This window comes from Hakea prostrata, chromosome 9 (assembly GCF_041222555.1).
Source record: "Hakea prostrata isolate BN-2017 chromosome 9, UWA_Hpros_2, whole genome shotgun sequence".
NCBI classification, from domain to species: Eukaryota; Viridiplantae; Streptophyta; class Magnoliopsida; order Proteales; family Proteaceae; genus Hakea; species Hakea prostrata.
The window spans coordinates 55,695,011-55,713,698 of record NC_142608.1 but is presented as its reverse complement, the minus strand read 5'-3'; the positions used below and the strand labels follow the sequence as shown (position 1 = coordinate 55,713,698).

The following is an 18,688-nucleotide window of genomic DNA, read 5'->3' as shown; positions in this document are numbered from 1 at the left end:
ATTTTATCTCCCTCTCTTTAAAAACCTTCACTATTTCCTCTTCTCTCTCCGCCAAATACGTTGTATCAAGATGTCGCTTAGGCTGCAATTGGGCTAGGCTTTTGCAATCCCAAGCCCAGCCCTATATGTTATAATCTGAGCCCATTCCCGCTTTGACCCTAGTTCAGGGCCAAAGATTATTGTCCTAGGCCCTAAGCTCTAAAGGGCCAAGCCAAGCCCATTCCTGCCCTAATTTACCCTAATTGGGCCGGGTCTGGATGGGTTGGCCCTAATTGGCTAGGGCCTGACCCTCATTGGCCCTGTCCCTAACCCTAACCATCATTGGCCAAGCCTTGACCCTAATTGGCCCTGGCCCTAGCCCTGATTGACCCTATCTTGGCCCTAGCCTTAATTGGTCATAGCCTTGGACCTAAAATATCAAATGTAAATTCATAAAAAAAAAATAAAAAAAAAATAATAAAAAAAAAAGAAGTATCACAAGTACATTAAAAATAAAATTCATAGAAATATAAATTGATTCAAGTTCATACAAAATGATAAAATAGTCAATAAGTTGATAGTGTTGTTTTATACATAAATAAATTCGTACTCCATAATTCTATATTGAGCTCTAAAAGTCTCCCATTGTTTTGGTGATGGAAATTGAAAACGTCTCCCATTACTTTGGTGATTGGAAATTGAAAACCTCTCCCATTGATATCCTTATTCAACCAAAAAAAAAAAAAAAAAAAATCATATTCAAAACTTTGTTAACAAGTAAATCAACGATAATTTTGTATTGATATTTTTCTTGTAGTTAAAGAAAATGATATTTTAGTTAAAAACATAGCTATCTATCCTTAATAAGTTTTGTTCTTTTCTTTTCTTCAATATTCATGATGAGAAGTTGGGGTGTAGATTTGTTAGATATTATTTCTCTATATACTAGCTTTTAATATTTATAATATACTATCTCGCCTTAGTCCCAAAAAAGAAAAAAAATCCAATGATTTTTGGGAACTAAAAATGACTCAGTTCGAAAAACAAAAATTATCTTACAAATAATATAAAAAGTAAACTCATAGTCTAATATGATCAGAATGACTAAAGGTCAAGTTGAGAATTATAGTTATATCAATGTTAATATGAAGATTATGATAAAAATTTAGAACATGATTAGGGTCAAATTACCATTAAGATTAGAGCCAAAATTAGGGTTAGGATCGGGCCAAAATTAGATAGATGCTTACTACATTGGTAATGAGGATATAATTTATTTTTATTAATTTTTTACAAAACATGATCATGTTTTAAAAATTTGACACGTGTCAAGTATTCACCCATGTAGATTAGAATTAATTCCTCTCCATATGGGTTGAGGGTCCATACTCAAATCAGGGCTAAAATCATGGGCCTAGATCATGGCCAAGATTATGGCCAAATCAGGACTAGAATTAGGACCAAGATCAGGGTCAGAATCAATGCAATATCAAGGTCAGAATTAGGGCCAAGATCAAGGTTAGAATTAGGGCAAAGATCAGGGTTAAAATCAGGGCCAAAATTAAGGTCAAAATCAGGGCCAAAATGATGGACAAGCCGGGATGGGCTGGGCGGGCAAGAGAGTAATCCCAGGTCCGCCCTTGGCCCTAGTTCAGGGCCATAATATTTTGGCCCTAACCGGCCCTTAGGGCCAAATCTTTAGCCCAAGTCCTATTCGGGCTCAGGGCGAGCGTCAGGGCCACCAGGGCCAAACTTGCACCCCTAGATGTCGCTGCGGATGGAGTACAACAATAATAAGAATTGAAAAGTGAAAAACCCATTAAAGAAAATACATTTCCAAGAAAACCCACAGAGAAAAAAGGCGATGGATCACAAACTTTTGTTTGAGGAGGAAGCATGGAACACAGAGCTGAGTAGCTCTACATATGTTTCTCTCTCCTAAGGTGTTCATTCATCATGTGACGGTAACTAAGATCATTCTCAAGCTCTCTATTTTCATTTTTTCGCTGTTGGATTTTGGGTCGGTGCAGCAAATTAGGTGGTGGTGGTGAGTTGGTGTTGTTGGAGCCAGAGGGAGAGGCGAAGAGGAGAGCCGAGATAGGAGAGAGAAAATGTTAGAGAAACGAAATGGTTAAGAATAGAAGAATATTAACCATAGGATTAGAATAAGGATTTGTAATTTCCCTGCCCAAACAATATTTATGTAATTTGAATTTGAATTTTTGCATGACTTAACAAGGTATGGGCAATCAGATAATTTTATCCATCATTTAACAGTAAAATTTAATTGTACGTATTTGAAAATTTTCAAGTGGGTGTCATGTAATTTATAGCATAATAGTGAGTAGTCACTAGTTTTACAAAAAAATAGTGGGTGTTGTGTTAAAAACTCAAATTGTATTGAAGCTTGGAAGACATTGTAAGAAAAGGAGAAGAAAACAAAGAAAAAGAGAGTACTATATCCTTAGAATATCATAAGCTGTAAGCTATACCACTATCAACGAGGTGCAAGATAATCTATTCTTGGAATGTTGCTCCACCTAGTTTTTTGTCCAGACCACCCCATTCTCGTTCATCCAATGACAGACTTCGATTAGGCCAGGGCCAAAACCCAACAACTTGAAAGCAAGATGGTTTGGATTCCAAGTTGATGTATCAAAATGGCATGCCATGATAACATGATTCACCGTCTTTTGAGCTTGAACATCAACTGCATATACCTTCACCTTTTTAAAAATGTGACAATAGTAGACTTGAAATGGGAATGGTTGACTGTGACATAAAGCTGGTGGTTGTGAAAGGTTTCCATATACTAGTTTTGTAGCTCCAATGGTGACATTCTCATAAGACCCTTCAATGCTCTCGGTACTCCACATGTGCACATGATGTCCTAATCTCTCAACAACAAAATCGATGAGATCCTCGGCGGATGTTGTGCAGGTGCATTGCTCACCATGAATGCAACTTCTCTCACATATCTCAAGGGTATCTTGAATATAATCTTCCATGTCTGAAGCACCCACCACACCAAAAAGCTGCATGAGTTCCTCTATTTGGGCATAGGAGAATGGGATTTTTGAAGCTAAAGGGCGTGGCAAGAATGATTTATATGGCAATGGGTCTCTTAGATCGGGTATAGACATGAAATTTCCCTCTTTCACCGTTGACTCTCGGAAAAATTGTAGTCCTCCTTGGCTGGAAGTCTGTAATTGTGCCTTCCTTGGAAGGCCATCGTATATCTTCTTTTGGTCATTCCACTGGATTACTGGTGATAGGGTTTCGTCATAGGTTGTCTTCTTAATCAATGCATTTGTAGAACATGCAACATTAGCCTGTATACAAAATGAAGGAAGATGGAAAGGCAATTCATTTTTTTCGATAAGTTTCATAAACACTGTCAACTGATGGAAGCTTAATGGTGAAGCTTTTGCAACAAACCAATGTGGAGGGTGTGGAAGACCAATGTGCTCTTTCCAATATTGTGAGAATGTATTTTCAACTTGCGAATCCTGCAAATCATTGTGAGAGAATTAACAACCAAATAAAGAGATAATTTAGAAACATGTAATACCCAAGTTGAAATCATTGATGATGGAGAATCTTCTTTTTTTCTTACACCATAGCATGTTACCATTAGAAATCCAAGCAAAAAGATGGGATGCATCATGGTGGAACTGAAATGAAAACGGAATGAGTTGCTTTGTATATGGATGTGGTCTTCTAACCCTATATGAAGAGGAAATTCGGTAGTACTTTCCCAATATGAAAATTTGAGACTAGTACATTTCTTTTCTGTTACTACTTTTAAAAGCAAACTCTGGATTACATTCCGGCCTCAAATTTGTAAGTAACAGAATTATACCTTAGTTCAGTGTACTTCTCATAAATTTAGGATTACTAGTAATTTCTTGTGCGGTTTGTTCTTCGTATAAAGCTTAACCATCACTGCCAAAGAAAAGGCTATAATTAGTCAAAGTTAGAGAGGAACAACCCCATGGTGAACTAAGCCATAGAGTGTGTCAGTACTATTAGTTTTTGTGCATAGGTTGTAAAGAGAACATATTTCCCTTAGTTATGGTTGAACCCTCTGTTGCAGGTGGTCGAAAAATGCTTCAAAGCAGACTAGACAAGGATCCCATTAGAAATTGGTTGTGTAAAAGATAAGAAATTGGTAGCATTTTTCTGTGTGACTTCAATCATGAGACTTAAACTTGTGTGAGAAGTATCCCTCAACATACAGATAGGGAAAGGTCATGATGGCCTTAAGTTTCCCCAAGCTCACCTATGTTTCCAACTGTACTACAGAAATCTGGGCCCCTATGTACTTGAAAAAGTGAATTTACTCCCTGTAAAAGTGAATTAGGATCATCTATCTTCGCACCTTTCATCACAGAATCAGGAGGATGATCACTCTTGAACACAAAAAAGGTGGCTCTCTTTTTTTTTCTTCCGTGAATGTATGGTGATAGAAGGTCTGGTTAGGTTATCCTCTTCCCTGACATGTAGAAGAATCAGATTGTAGAAAAGTTGCTGAGGAAGATACATGAAACAATCAAATCATAAAATCTACTTTTATAATTACATCCATTGGGACAGTAATATATCTACAAGTAGCAATATATTTACAAGTAAATCCAGCTCAATTTAAGAGAAAATATTTAAATCATTTAATTCCTCTGATAGCCCTAATATACCAAAAATTGAAGTATCAGAAAATTTCTGGAACAAACTGAGCAACCAAAAAGTTGATGGAAGGATGAAGTTTCATTTGTTGAAGAAACTCTTTTTCTGAAGAACCTAAGCCACAAGTACTTTTTAGGTCAGAATAACATTCCATGTGAGTGTTTTTAAGGAGAAATTCAAATATCAAAACTAGGACATTTGAAACATTTGGAGTCGTATGTTTGTCAAATAAAAGTAAATAGAGAAGGAAGGAAGAATATGATCTTATTCTTTTAATTGACGTGATATGTGAATTGCTCTTGAATAAATACAATTTGCTACTCTAGCTAGATCTAACTATTCCAACCCTTGTCACTAGAACTGAAATATCTAGAGGATGAAGTTTCGCGAGAGCGAGAGCGAGAGAGAGAGAGAGAGAGAGAGAGAGAGAGAGAGAGAGAGAGAGAGTGATAATAAAAATAACAACTCTATTTTATTCAATAGAAATAAAAAAATACAATGCATAAAGAAAATGTCTATCTACTTAAATAAATAAAAAAACTTACTTGAACAATAAAATTATACTAAAGGTAGTCGACTTAGGGAATTCTACTAAAGAAGAAAATTTTGAATAATTTTTAGTGTGTCTAGAGTGGACTGGGGCTGAGCTTTTTATAGGATGAACATCAGAAAAAAATGCTTCACATTTTCATTGTGGGGCTAAACATAAAAGAGAATACTCCTAAGTTAACAAAGGAATATACATGAGGAATGGAAAATAAAAATAAAATATACAATAAACTAAAAACCCTATTTTGTCCTTCTAAAGTGGCTTCATATCTTCTAATCTAAACTTCTGAACTGAGACCCACAAGAAGAGATTGATCATGACCTTTAAACATCCTTCAAACTATTCCTTTTCATGCCTTTTAGTTCTACATTCACCATTTTCATAGATTTATCTTGGAAATACAAAAACAATAAACTACTTTAAGGTAACTTGTTTAAAATGTGTAAAAATGTATGATTTATGCTTTAAGATTTCGTACATGAATATGCTTATCAGACCCCCCCCACACAAGAAGTAAGCTTGTCCTCAAGTGAAAATAAATTAACGAAGAATGCAAGAAAGAAACTAATGCAAGAAAATAAAATCGTAACTCACTTTCGTAGAAATCATGGTTGCACTTAGCCTGTGCAGCAAGCCTTTAAACCACTAGGTTACTCTTAGAAGACGAGTTTTGTCTCGTGGGTGTTTGCAGTGAATATACACCCAAAATTCCAATTCAGCTCAAAGTCAACAATGTATATTCTAATTATGACAATAGATAAACAAACATACACCCAATAGTTATGATAGTTAGCCTCACAACTGATTGAAGAACCCCCACATTTGAACTTTATTACCCCATATTGACTCTTGAGTCCAAGCACGTATCTCAATAAAAGATTTACCTTTTACCTTTTCAATGCACCTCTCCTTTAAGCAAAACCACTCATACAGTAAAGGGATCAATGACTAAGGCTTTGGGGTATTTTTTTATCAGACATGTCTACGAAGGCATTAATGACACAATTTCCCCCCCTTTTTTTGAGTAGTGAACTCCACTCTACTTCATATTTTGTAACTTATATTTTATGCATATGCTCACATAGACATGATGCTAGAGTTTTTTTTCTTTAAATCTCCTTCCTAAGAGTTTCGATCAAGTCACCTTGATTCCTGAGTCAAAGTACCCTATCTAGTTCCAAGGAATCCGATTTTCAATTTTCTACTCTTTTATTTTTCTTTTTGTGTCATGCCGTATGAAAATTGGTCTCAACTCTTAACCAAAGAACAAAGACCCACAAGATCCATATATAGTCCAACAACTTAAGTTAAAGGGCCTCTTATTTTTATAAGGGAAGTCCCATCTCAAGATACACACAAGTTACTTTTCTCACAATATAGTTTTTATATGTTCTCGATGGGTACAAAAATTAGTTTCATTTTTTTTCTTTCACACATCATAGCAATAGAAAGGATATATATATTCATCAAAAGCCGAAATCAAAATCTGCAATAAAACTTGAGTTCCCCCTCCCCCCCCCCCCCCACCCCCACCTCAAAATTAGTTAATGCAATGTCCTCAATTATGCATGAAAAGAAGGGCAAGGACAAGCCAAAGGAGGGCATACTTTAGAGTATCTCAATTATCAGTGTAAAAAGGCTTTATAGAGATCAATGACCTCGACACTATCAACACTTGACATTTCAAGGAAAGGCTTTAGGTGTTGACCATTCACTTTGAAAATTTTGTTAAAATGAGGATTAATGACTTCTACAGCACCATGATTAAAAGCACGGTGAACAATAAATGAATGTTCCCATCGGTATGCAATTTTCCTGGGAACAAATGCAGCCTAATGGTTTACAACAAAACCTTATCACCAACAGAAAATGATTTCCTAACAATATTTTTATCATGAAATGTTTTAGTTTTAGCCTTATAAATCTTTGAGTTTTCATAGGCTTCATTTCTAAATTCCTCCAACTCAGATAGTTGGAGGCAATCAACAAGATCAAAATTCAACTTCTTGATTGCCCATAAAGCCCGATGCTCTAATTCAACAGGTAGGTGACTAGCCTTACCATACACTAGACGGTATGGATATTGACCCAAATCCATTTTATATGCAGTTCTGTGGGCTCATAAAGCATCAGTCAAATGGTTTGACCAATCCTTACGAGTTGGATTAACTATTTATTTTTCTATAATTTGATTGATTTGCCTATTAGAAACCCTCTACCTAACCACTCGTTTGCAGGTGGTATGCAATAGCAAGCTTATGGGTGATTTCATTTTTTTTCCATCTAAGCCTCCAAAGGCCGATTATAGAAATGCTTGCCCCTATCACTAATCAAAACATGAGGAGTGCCAAAATGAGAAAAGATGTTGTCCCTTAAGAACTTGACCACCACTTTGTAATCATTTGATTTACAAGATATGGCCTCTATCCATTTTCTCACATAATCTACAACCAACATAATATATAGATTCCCATAGGAATTAGGGAATGGTCTCATAAAATCATACCCTAGACATAAAAAAATTTTACAATTAAAATCGAATTTGGAGGCATCATGTTCCTTTCGGTCACTCGACCAAGGTATTGACAAGGCTTGCAAGTTCTGCAAAAAGAGAAGGAATCCTTAAATATTGTAGGCTAATAGAACCTACACTGAAGCACTTTTTATGCAGTTTTCCTAAGCCCAAAATGACCCCCACAGACATTATCATGGCAAAATAAAAGAATTGACATTGTTTCATGCTCAGGTATGCAACACCTAATGGTTTGATCTAGACCCATTTTAAACAAGTCTAGAGCATCCCAGGAAAAAAAAATCACTTGTGAATGGAACCGATATTTATCTTGGGTGGACCAATGGGATGGGGTTTCACCAGTCACAAGATAATTGACAATATCTACATACCAAGGTTCTCTATTCACTAATAGTAATTGCTCATTTGGAAACATATCTAGAATTGGACTCTTTTCCTTTCTAAAATTAGGAAGGCATGACAGATGGTCTGTAACTAAATTTTCAGTTCTCTTTTTGTCTTTAATTTCTAAGTCAAACTCTTGTAGTAGTAAGACCCAACGAATGAGTCAGAATTTCACATCCTTCTTATTTAACAAATATTTGATGACTAAATGATCAGTGGAAACAATGACATGACTGTCAAATATGAAGAGAACTTCTCTAATGCAAACACAATAGCCAAAAATTCTTTTTTAGTTGTCATATAGTTAAGTTGTGCATCATTGAGGGTTCGACTTGCATAAGAAACCACATTGGGCATCTTATTTAGCCTTTGACCTAGAACTACCCCTAAAGCATAGTCAGAAACATCACACATTAACATAAAGGGTTCTAACCGATTTGGTGCTTGTATTATAGGAGCAGTGGAGAGCTTTTCTTTCAAAAGTTCAAAAATTAGTAAGCACTTAGAGGTGAAATGAAAGGAGACATCTTTAGGAAGAAATGAAGTTAATGGTCTTCCTATCTTGCTAAAGTCCTTTATAAAGCGGCAGTAAAAATCAGCATGACCTAGAAATGATCTAATATCTTTTACACTATTAGCTGGAGGTATATTAGAGATAAGATCAACCTTAGACTTATCAACCATAATTCCTTCTTTAGAAACCACATGACTTAAAACTATTCCACTCTTCACCATGAAGTGATATTTCTCCTAACTAAAAACCAATTTTTTTCAAGAACTAAACAGAGATATTCCACTCTTCACCATGAAGTGACATTTCTCCCAACTAAGAACCAATTTTTTCAAGAACTAAGCGGAGATGGTGAAGGCAATAAGAAAAGATAGACCCATGAATAAAAAAAATAATCCATAAATACTTCCAAATAATCCTCTACCATATGTGAAAATATGCTCATCATACATCGTTGGAATGTGGCAGAAGCATTGAATAACCCAAAGGGCATGCGTTGATAGGCATATGTTTCATACGGGCAAGTGAATGTGGTTTTGTCTTGGTCTTTTGGTGCTATAGGGATTTGGTTATAGCCAGAATAGCCATTAAGGAACAATAATAAGCATAGATGGCTAAATGCTCTAACATTTGATCAATGAAGGGCAAAGGAAATGATCCTTATGAGTGGTGCATTAAGCTTTTGGTGATTTATACAAACACGCCAACCAATTTGGATACTAGTAGGGATGAGTTTAACATATGTAAGTACTATGACTCCGGACTTCATAGGAACAACTTGGATTGGACTAACCCACTGGTTATTCAATGAGGTTGGGTCTAATGGGGGTAATTATTGTTGCGGGATTGAGTGTTTGAGGTGGTTCCTCTAAACTTATGATACTTGTAAAGCTGTGAATATTTTTGTTTTTAATATAATGACCATCAATGACCATTTAGTGAAAAAATGACATTTGGGATTTAGGTTAGTATTGTTATATGGATATAGACAAGAAGTTGAACCGTATAAATCATATACGTGAATATATTTTGCACATTCAAAGTGATATGTATGCTTGTAAGATAGATGTGCATAGTTTAGTAGGCCTGGCCACTTTGTGGTGATGGTTGGGCTTGCACATGACTCTACCTAATATCAAATATTGCACTAGTCAGTTAGTATATTGGCACAACAGCTGAGATGAATAGTTCAGGTCAAAATTTTGGGAGAAATACTGGTGACATGGATTCAACATTTTTAGTGCTAATCTTTGAATATCCTTGTAATTCGAAAAAGTATGATAGTAAACAAAGTGATATGTATGCTTGTAAGATAGATGTGCACAATTTAGTAGGTCTGGCCACTTTGTGGTGATGGTTGGCCGTGCACATGACTTTACCTAATATCAAATATTGCACTAGTCAGTTAGTATATTGGCACAACAGCTGAGATGAATAGTTCAGGTCAAAATTTTGGGAGAAATGCTGGTGACATGGATTCAACATTTTTAATGCTAACCTTTGAATATCGTTGTAATTTGAAAAAGTATGATAGTAAATGATTGTCTTTCGGTAAATTTGAAATGCTTTCATGATGAAGGAGAGAGAAACTCTGGAGAAAGATGGTGCGCATAGGTCTTCGGAAAGGGCTGGTAATGGCTTCTCTCAAAAGATGGACGGTGGGAGATCTTTCGCTGGGGTGGTAGGGACTTCCATTATGCCTGAGATTGATTCCCTCCCATCCCCTATGCAGGCTGTATCTTATCGGCGTATTGTTATTCCTCAAACTGAGTACGAGTTGTAGCGTACTCAATTTCATTTCTCCTTGATTGGGAGGGAAACTTTCGTCAGACAACAATGGATGCTTTATGTGATCTGGTTTCTAAATCATGGAAACTGAAACAAGGAGTTTCTTTACATTCCTTGGGGAAGGGTTTCGTGATTTTTCAACTTAGATGTGAGGAAGATTTGTCAGAAGTTTGGAGAAGAGGTGTCTGGAATATTGGCAATCAACTGATTCAATTCCAACATTAGCGTCCGGATTTTAACATTCATGCTCCTCAACCGTCTGCCAAACTGGTTTGGATTCGCTTCCTTGATCTTTCTCTTGAATACTGGCATGCCAAGGTATTACTTTCTACTGCTAAGACGGTAGGTCATCATGTTTCTTTAGAACGTCATACTCGTCTTGGTTCTTTGGGACATTACGCAAGAATTCTGGTGGAATTAGAATTGGAAGCTAAGCGTGTGTCTGAAGTTCAAATAGAGTGCCTTGAACCTGGTTCTACACGTGTTTTCAGCTTCATTCAAAAGGTGATCTATGAGGATGGAATTCAAGATGTTTTCGATGCAATCGAGAAGGTCATTTGGGCAAAAATTGCAATGCTAATATCCTTCGGCTAAAGAGAAGTTTGTTCCTCAACACTTGGCGCATGAAGATGCTGTTATGAATGAAGGTCCTAATTCTATTAGGATTGCAAGACGCTGGAGTTTGAGGGTGAGAGTAATTTGTCCTCTCAAGTGGTTCATGCGGCTTTAGTGGAGGTAGGGTTAGTGGACTCTCCGTCGGCCAATGGGAATTTAGTTAATTCTTTTTTAAATCAAGGGGTTTCTGCTAATGAGGTGTTGGTTTTGGGTAAGGACTCTTCTACGAATCATTCTTCTTCGACTCCTACCCAGGACAGCGACCCTTTTGAACTTCAAAAAATCCTTAATGCAGATAAGAGTTCTAAATCTTATGGAAACCTTCAATTGGATGATGGTTTTGATTTTCAAAATGGTGTGGTTATTGGTTCAGCCACAAATTTTGAATTTCAAAAATCCTTAGATGCAAATAAGTGTTCTAAGTTAATTGGTAACTCTTCTTTGGAGAGTTCACTAGTGGGACCCGAAGAAAAGATTGAAGATTGTGATTCGGCCAAGCATTTTGAATTTCAAAATGTCCATGTTGCGGGTAAGACTTCTATTCAAATTGAAAACCCTACTTTGGGGGACTCATTGGTGGGACCCAATGATAAGAATGAAGGGTGTGATTCGGCCAAGCATTTTGAATTTCAAAATGTCCATGTTGCGGGTAAGACTTCTATTCAAATTGAAAACCCTACTTTGAGGGATTCATTTGTGGGACCCAATGATAAGAATGAAGGGTGTAATTCGGCCAAGCATTTTGAATTTCAAACAGTCATGCTGCGGGTAAGAGTTCTATTCAACTTGAAAACCTTACTTTGGGGGATTCATTGGTGGGACCCAACGCTGTAAATGCACTAAGAGGTTTGACCAAGGAAGGAAGGTATTTTAGAGAGAATTCCTTAGGGGCTGACGTGGCAACTAGGGAGAATGCGTTGGACTCTAGTGGGTCCCAGAAGAGTTCGGCCAGATTTGAAAATGATGGAACACTGCAATTGGAAGTTGTTCCTCCTCCTTCGTCTTCTATCTCAATGAGGGCTGAAGGCTCACCTCGTCGGAAGCTTGGTCGTCCTAAGAAGGCTCATGTAGTGAAGAAAGTGGCCACAAGTAAAAAGGGTTTGTTGGCAGAGGAATTCAAGAAGGTAGATGCTGCTTTAGGGAAAGTCTCTACAGTAAATAAGAACCTCCCATTGGAAGAGGAAAGTGCTACTCTGTAACTGTTGATATGAAGCTTTTCTTTTGGAATATTCGCGGCATTGGTAATGCGTCTGGTAGGAGGGCCCTTAAAATGCTGTTAATGACTCATCAACCAGACATTTTTTGTGTCGCTGAACCAAAAGTGGATGTCAGTAAGTGCCCAATTCTCTTTATTAAAAGATTGAGATATTCTTCTAATTTTGTGTATAATTTTCGGCTAGAGAAAGTTCCAAATCTTTGGGTCTTTTGGAAGAGAGAGTTGCAGCAGCCCTCTGTTCTCTCTTCATTTGACCAACAACTCTCTCTTCAATTCAAGTGGCAAGGTGTGCAATTTGGTTTATCAGTGGTTCATGTTTGTTGTGATAGATCTGATCGCAGAAGGCTTTGGGAGGATCTTATTGCCCTCCCTTTGTCCAGCTTACCATTTTTTGTTATGGGGGACTTTAATGCAGTGTTACGGGTGTCTGAAAGGAGCGGTTCAGGCAGATTCCAGCTGGGTGCAGCAGCTGATTTTTAGGCTACCATTGATGCTTGTGAGCTTTTTGAAGTTCCATCTTCGGGTAGGAAATTTACATGGTCAAATCAACACAAAGTTGGTAATGTTCATTCGGTCCTTGATAGAAGTTTCTTCAATGCCAAATGGTTAGAGTTGTTTGGTGATTCAAAACAGATCACTCTTCCAACACACTCGTCTGATCACTCTCCGATTTGTGTCTTTGTTGACAAAGGTGTCAAACCGGTAAATTCTCTTTCAGGTTCAATAATTTTTGGATGACTGACGATTCTTTTTTGGAGGTGGTTCGTTTGGCTTGGGTGGAACCAGTTGTTGGTGATCCCATTTTTGTACTAGCACAGATATTGAAGAATGTTAAGCTGCGTCTTAAAGCCAAGGCAAAAATGACATTTCCTAATCTTTTTATTGAAGTATAGCAAGCGGAGAAAGATCTAGAATCCTTTCAAACTAATATTGATCAACTTGATATGATAGAAGAATATTTTGATCAAGAGGCTTCCTTGAAGTCAAAACTTGTACAAGCAATGGATCGTCTAGACTCTCTTCTTCGGCAGAAAGTAAAGGTCAGGTGGTTGAGGGAGGGAGATAGGAATTCAAAATTTTTCCATCTCTCTACTAAACTTTGAAGGAATAAAAACTCTATTAAATCTTTGCAAAGAATGGATGACACTTGGACATCAAGTTCGGTTGAACTGCAAGATTATGTGGTGACTTTGAAAACTATCATAAAATTGGTTCCTACTTGGGTCACCCTGAGTTGCTATCTATGATTCCAAAAGTGCTGATGAATGATGATTGTTTATTACTTGAAGGTTTGCCCTCTAATGAGGAGATCAAAGGAGTGGTATGGGACCTAGATCCTGACAGTTCTCTAGGTCCAGATGGCTTTCCTGTAAGTATTTTTCCTGCAAATGCTGGGATACTGTTTCTGCCGATTTTGGGGCTACAGTTCGATCCTTCTTTCGAAAAAGGAAACTTCCAAAAGGGGTAAATAATTGTTTCCTCACTTTAGTTCCCAAGGTGGAGAATGCAGCTACACTGGACAAATTTCAGCCTCTATGTATGGGGAATTTTTTTTGCAAAGCATTGTCAAAGATAATGGCTTCTCGGCTGAGTCCTTTTTTGCCTAAGCTTATTTATGAGGAGCAAGGAGCTTTCCAGAAAGCTAAGATGATTTTTGAAAATATTGTTGTAGCTTTCGAATTTACAAATATTTTACATTCTTCTGTTAGAGGGGGAGGGATGGGAATTAAGATTGATATTATGAAGGCTTATGATACTCTATCATGGGAGTTTTTATTCTTGGTCTTGAAGGTTTTCGGATTTTCAAATAGATGGGTTTGTTGGATTCATGAGATGCTTCAGACTACTAGAATCTCAGTTTTATTGAATGGGGGACCAGTTGGATTCTTTGGAGTTGAGAAAGGACTTCAACAAGGGGACCCTTTATCTCCTCTTCTTTTTCTTCTTGTAGAAGAGGTACTATGTAGGGGCCTTCATTCTTTGATAGCTGCTGGTAGATTGAGAGCTTTGCTCGGTCCTAGGGGAGTAGAAGTTCCTTCCATACTTATGTGTGCTGATGATATTTTTATTTTTTCAAATGCTTCTTTATGTTATGTTAAAGCTATGAAAATTTTCTTATCGAAGTACCAAGAATTTTCGGGTCAACATATCAATTTGGAGAAGAGTAAGCTTTTTCTTGGATGTGTGCCTCCTAGTCGGAAACGGAAAATTGTGGACATATTGAATATCCCAATTGCTCTCTTTCCTACTCGATATCTGGGGGTAGATATTTTTAAAGGAAGAGTTACTTGTGTTAGATTGCTGCCAGTTTTAGACAAGATTAAGAATCGGCTACAAGGGTGGTGTGGAAAGCTGTTATCTTTGGCAGATAGAGTGGAGTTGGTACGTTCAGTTATTTCTAGCATACCGATTCATAATTTTTCAGTGTACTGGTGGCCTAGCTCTATTATTTCTCAAGCAGAGGCTTGGATGCGAAATTTCATTTGGACAGGGAGTATAGATGTCACATCCTCCCAGCCGGTACCCCAACTGGCATACCCGAGAGTGTGATCCACAGCCCTAAAGATCAAGTTTAGGAACGATCATATCCATTTAGCACAATAACAAATCAAAAGCAAGAACAAATCATTGTATTCTAATAAGTTAATAATAAAATTCAAGAAAAGATCTCAAAAGAATCACTAAGAATATCAGAGTGCAAAAACATGATACCAAATCAAAAGACAATGAGAGTATAGGGAATATACTCCACAACATATGCGGAGGTAGATCAATCTAAGTAAGCTCTGCTATACAAGTAGTAAGATAAGTCTAGAGAACAGAAATCTAATCCACATCTTCGATCAGCTCTTCTTCATCTTCGATCTTCATCTTCTTCACCTTGCACTTCCTCACACGTCCGTCATAGTAATCCGAACTCGTGAAGTCTAACAAAAGATATGGTACAGGGTGAGTTTCTGAAAGAAACCCAGTGTTAATAACATAAATGGCGGATTTGCAAACATAAATGCAATATGGTATGAGACAAACAATGAATGTATGAATCTAACTCTATGTATCTGGTCTCTATTGGCGACATGCTTTAAGTCATAGCACCATACTTCTTTGGGAAGGTCTCATCACACAGCGTTTGGTGTGAGTCCGGCATCCCTCGGGACATTCCATGGTGGGGTTAAGTCACCACTCTCTCACATCACCATTGGTCTAAGTTTGGGCATGTCGGGTGCCTAGCCATGCAAGTCTTCTACTCGGTTACATCAGTCGATCGATACGTCCATTCCTCGCCCGGCGATCCTTTCCGTATCCTTCACACTAGAGTCCTCATAGTCCCCGACTACGGACTCATCAACCCTCTGGTTATCCACATATGGTAACGGGCTCTCACGTCCCCTCACGGGTTGGTTACCGGTCTTGGGCCGTGAGCCAAGTCTATCCATATGCAACCCTCCAATAAATGGCCCCACAATGTGATTCCTGTCCTCTCACGGGTTGGTTACGGTCTTGAGCGCCCATGAATCCCCATTGCTACCATGGGTCGTTCGGTCTCAATACCCTTCCGAATCGGTCCGATATACGGGGTATTCTAGCCAAACACTGCTGCGCCCTGGTATGAAAATCAATAGTTCAAGAAGGTGTCAATGGGCATCTTCGGAGAATATCCCATACTATTCCCTTCGATGTCCAGGCGAGTGTCAAAGGACACCTCTCCTTCCCGAACCATACTTAATCAATCACAATCACAAATCAATCATATCATACACATTTACAATATATAGAAATATACCATAATAGATTCATCTCATATACAGTTGACAAATAAGACTTTCATAAACTAAAGAGCAAGTAAATAATGCTACTGTAATTGAAGTAAATACAACAGTAATATATTCATAAAAGAATGTAATTATGGTAACAAATCCAAAAGATTCTAATATAGAAACTAAAATCACACAATCTATGCCATTATAGAAGTAACCATCCTTACCTTATATAACTTGAAGAGAATCTCCAAGGATAAGGAAGATCTTCCTAAACTTGGCAAGAAAGTCCTAAACAAGTATATATATCACATTAGGAAAGAAACCTAGAAGGAAAGATATCAAAACATCCAAACAGCCAAATCTGGAGTTCTTGTACTCATTGGTCGATTGGATTGGTCTTCTCTCGTACCAATCGGTCGACCAACAGCGTGGCCTACAAAATCGAGTTTTAAGAATAAAGACCGATTTGGTGGTTCAAAAGGGTACCAAACAAGGGGAAACTACTATAACAGTATCCTAGTATATGAGGACTTCAAAACACTAATCAAATCAAGTCTTCAAGTTACAAATTAGAAATAAAGTTACCATAATTAGATCAATCATGGTTCTTGAAGAATTCATAGTAACAATCATGGACAAGAACGATAGGATGTGGATCATAGGTTGTGATAAAGAATCATGAAAGCATGCATAAATCTTCAAGAAAATATATCTAAGACTGAAGAACATGAATCTAAATAAGGAACAAAACTTACCATAAATATATCGGTCATGGTTCTTGGAGAGCATGGTATGATCAAGAAGAAAGAACTAGAGATTGATAGGTTACAACTCTTGTAAAGAAAACATAGCGATTGACTACTAATATGATCAATAAAACAGATCTAAGAAGATCAGAATTTGAATCAAAAGATGAACAAAGACAAGATCATGATTTAGATCATGATTCCTTCAAAGCTTGCAATGATCATGATTAAGAACATTGCATTAGCCATTAATCCTTAGGAAGATCATGAGGGATGGTAGAGAGATGTTTGCAACAGAGAATGCAGCATCTTCTCTACTGTCTCAGCAAGGAAAGCAGAGATGGAGAAGAAGAAGAGAGTGTAGACATACCTTTGATGCAAGAGGAAGAAGATTACTTGAGTTCTTGCGAGAGATCAACCAAGGATGCAAGGAAATTGATTAGAATGGAGTTCTAACTGTTCGAGGCTTAGGAGGCAGAGGAGCGAACTAATCCGAGATTGGACTTAAATAGAACAAGAAAGACCTAAATCTGGAAACAGATCTCATTGGTCGATTGGATTGGTCTCTTGCGTCGACCAATGGAGCAAAGGCGTTGCATTGTTTTGGTCATAACTTCTTCGTTTGAAGTCCGATTGATCCGAAATTCGAAAGGGAACTTCACACAAACCTAATAAGACTATCTAGCATGAATTGGGCATCATCCATGGTCCAAAAATCAGTACTTTATAATTTGGTTCATGAGTTTCTAAATTGGAAACAACATGGTTCTCATAGCAAACTCACCATGGATTCAATGGAAGAATTAGAGAGAACAAGGCTTCTCTCTAATGGAATATCAAGAACATATCAGAGGCAAAAATAACTAAATAGAAAATCAAAAGAATACTAATCCTAGAATGAGAGGAATCAAAAATAGAAACTTACTAGAATGCTTATATCAATGGTCAACATAGAAGGCTAAAATGGCTAGAAAGAAAGGGGAATTGATTCAAGGAGATGAAATACATTGGAACAGTAGTAAGGCTAAGATCAAACATGTTAAACATTAATTAGAAAAGAAGCTACAGTAGAATGATCATGCTGTCCAAAACTCAACCAAAATCATTGAAGAATTGAGGAGATTCATTATGTGGTTTCAAGGAATGCATAGAGTGATTGGGAGTTCACTCTAAGACATAAGGAGATTAGAGAATAGGTAGTTATAGTAGTGTAACACCTTCTCCACAATCAAAACATCAAGATAAAACAGTAAGAAGAAGAAAAGAGAGAAGAAGGAGACAGAACACTGAAATCAAGGTCCAACTTCAAGATGTAACATTAAACTAACCTTTCTTCACCCAAAATAGATAGGGTGTCCTGGCTAGGTTTGGGCTGGATTTCACAATAGAGGCTGTGAAGAAGGTTACAGTGTCTTGGGAAAAACTATGTACTCCAAAATGTGAGGGTGGTTTGGTTATTCGGAGATTAAGAAATGTCAATTTTGCATCCTTATGCAAGTTGGCTTGGATAATTAAACATAAACACTCTGAATTTGCTCACTTTTTAAAGGGGAAGATGGTGGACAAAAGGGGAAATTTAAAGATTTATGGGCAGCAGTCATCTTGGATGTTGGGATTGAGGAAGGTTTGGGGTTTTGTTCAAGCTCATGAATGGTGGTCAATTGGAGATGGTCGAATATAAATTTCTGGTTTGACAGATGGTTGGAGAATTTTACCATTGCAGACTATGTTGGTATTCCTTTGGATCTAGAGGGTCATTTGAAATTGACTGTTGCAGATTGTTTACAACAAGGGAAGTGGAGATTTTCGTAAGTGGGCAATGCCAAATTTCAAGAGGTAATTTATCTTATTATGTTATATCCTGTTCCTTGTGCTGGTTTTGTTGATGTTTTTCATTGGCAAGGTTCGTTGGGGGGAGAGTT

The 18,688-nt window shown here is 37.3% G+C and overlaps 1 protein-coding gene across 1 annotated transcript; it reads right to left on the bottom strand.

Annotated features, from left to right (window-relative positions):
- Positions 1 to 2,519: 2,519 nt before the first annotated feature.
- On the bottom strand, positions 2,520 to 7,310 carry LOC149005623 (BURP domain-containing protein 16-like). The gene is made up of 2 exons (XM_089135959.1): positions 7,065 to 7,310; positions 2,520 to 3,488 (listed from the first exon to the last, which is right to left on the bottom strand). The coding sequence occupies exons 1-2, from the start codon at positions 7,308 to 7,310 to the stop codon at positions 2,520 to 2,522; spliced, it is 1,215 nt and encodes a 404-aa protein (XP_088992085.1).
- Positions 7,311 to 18,688: the final 11,378 nt, after the last annotated feature.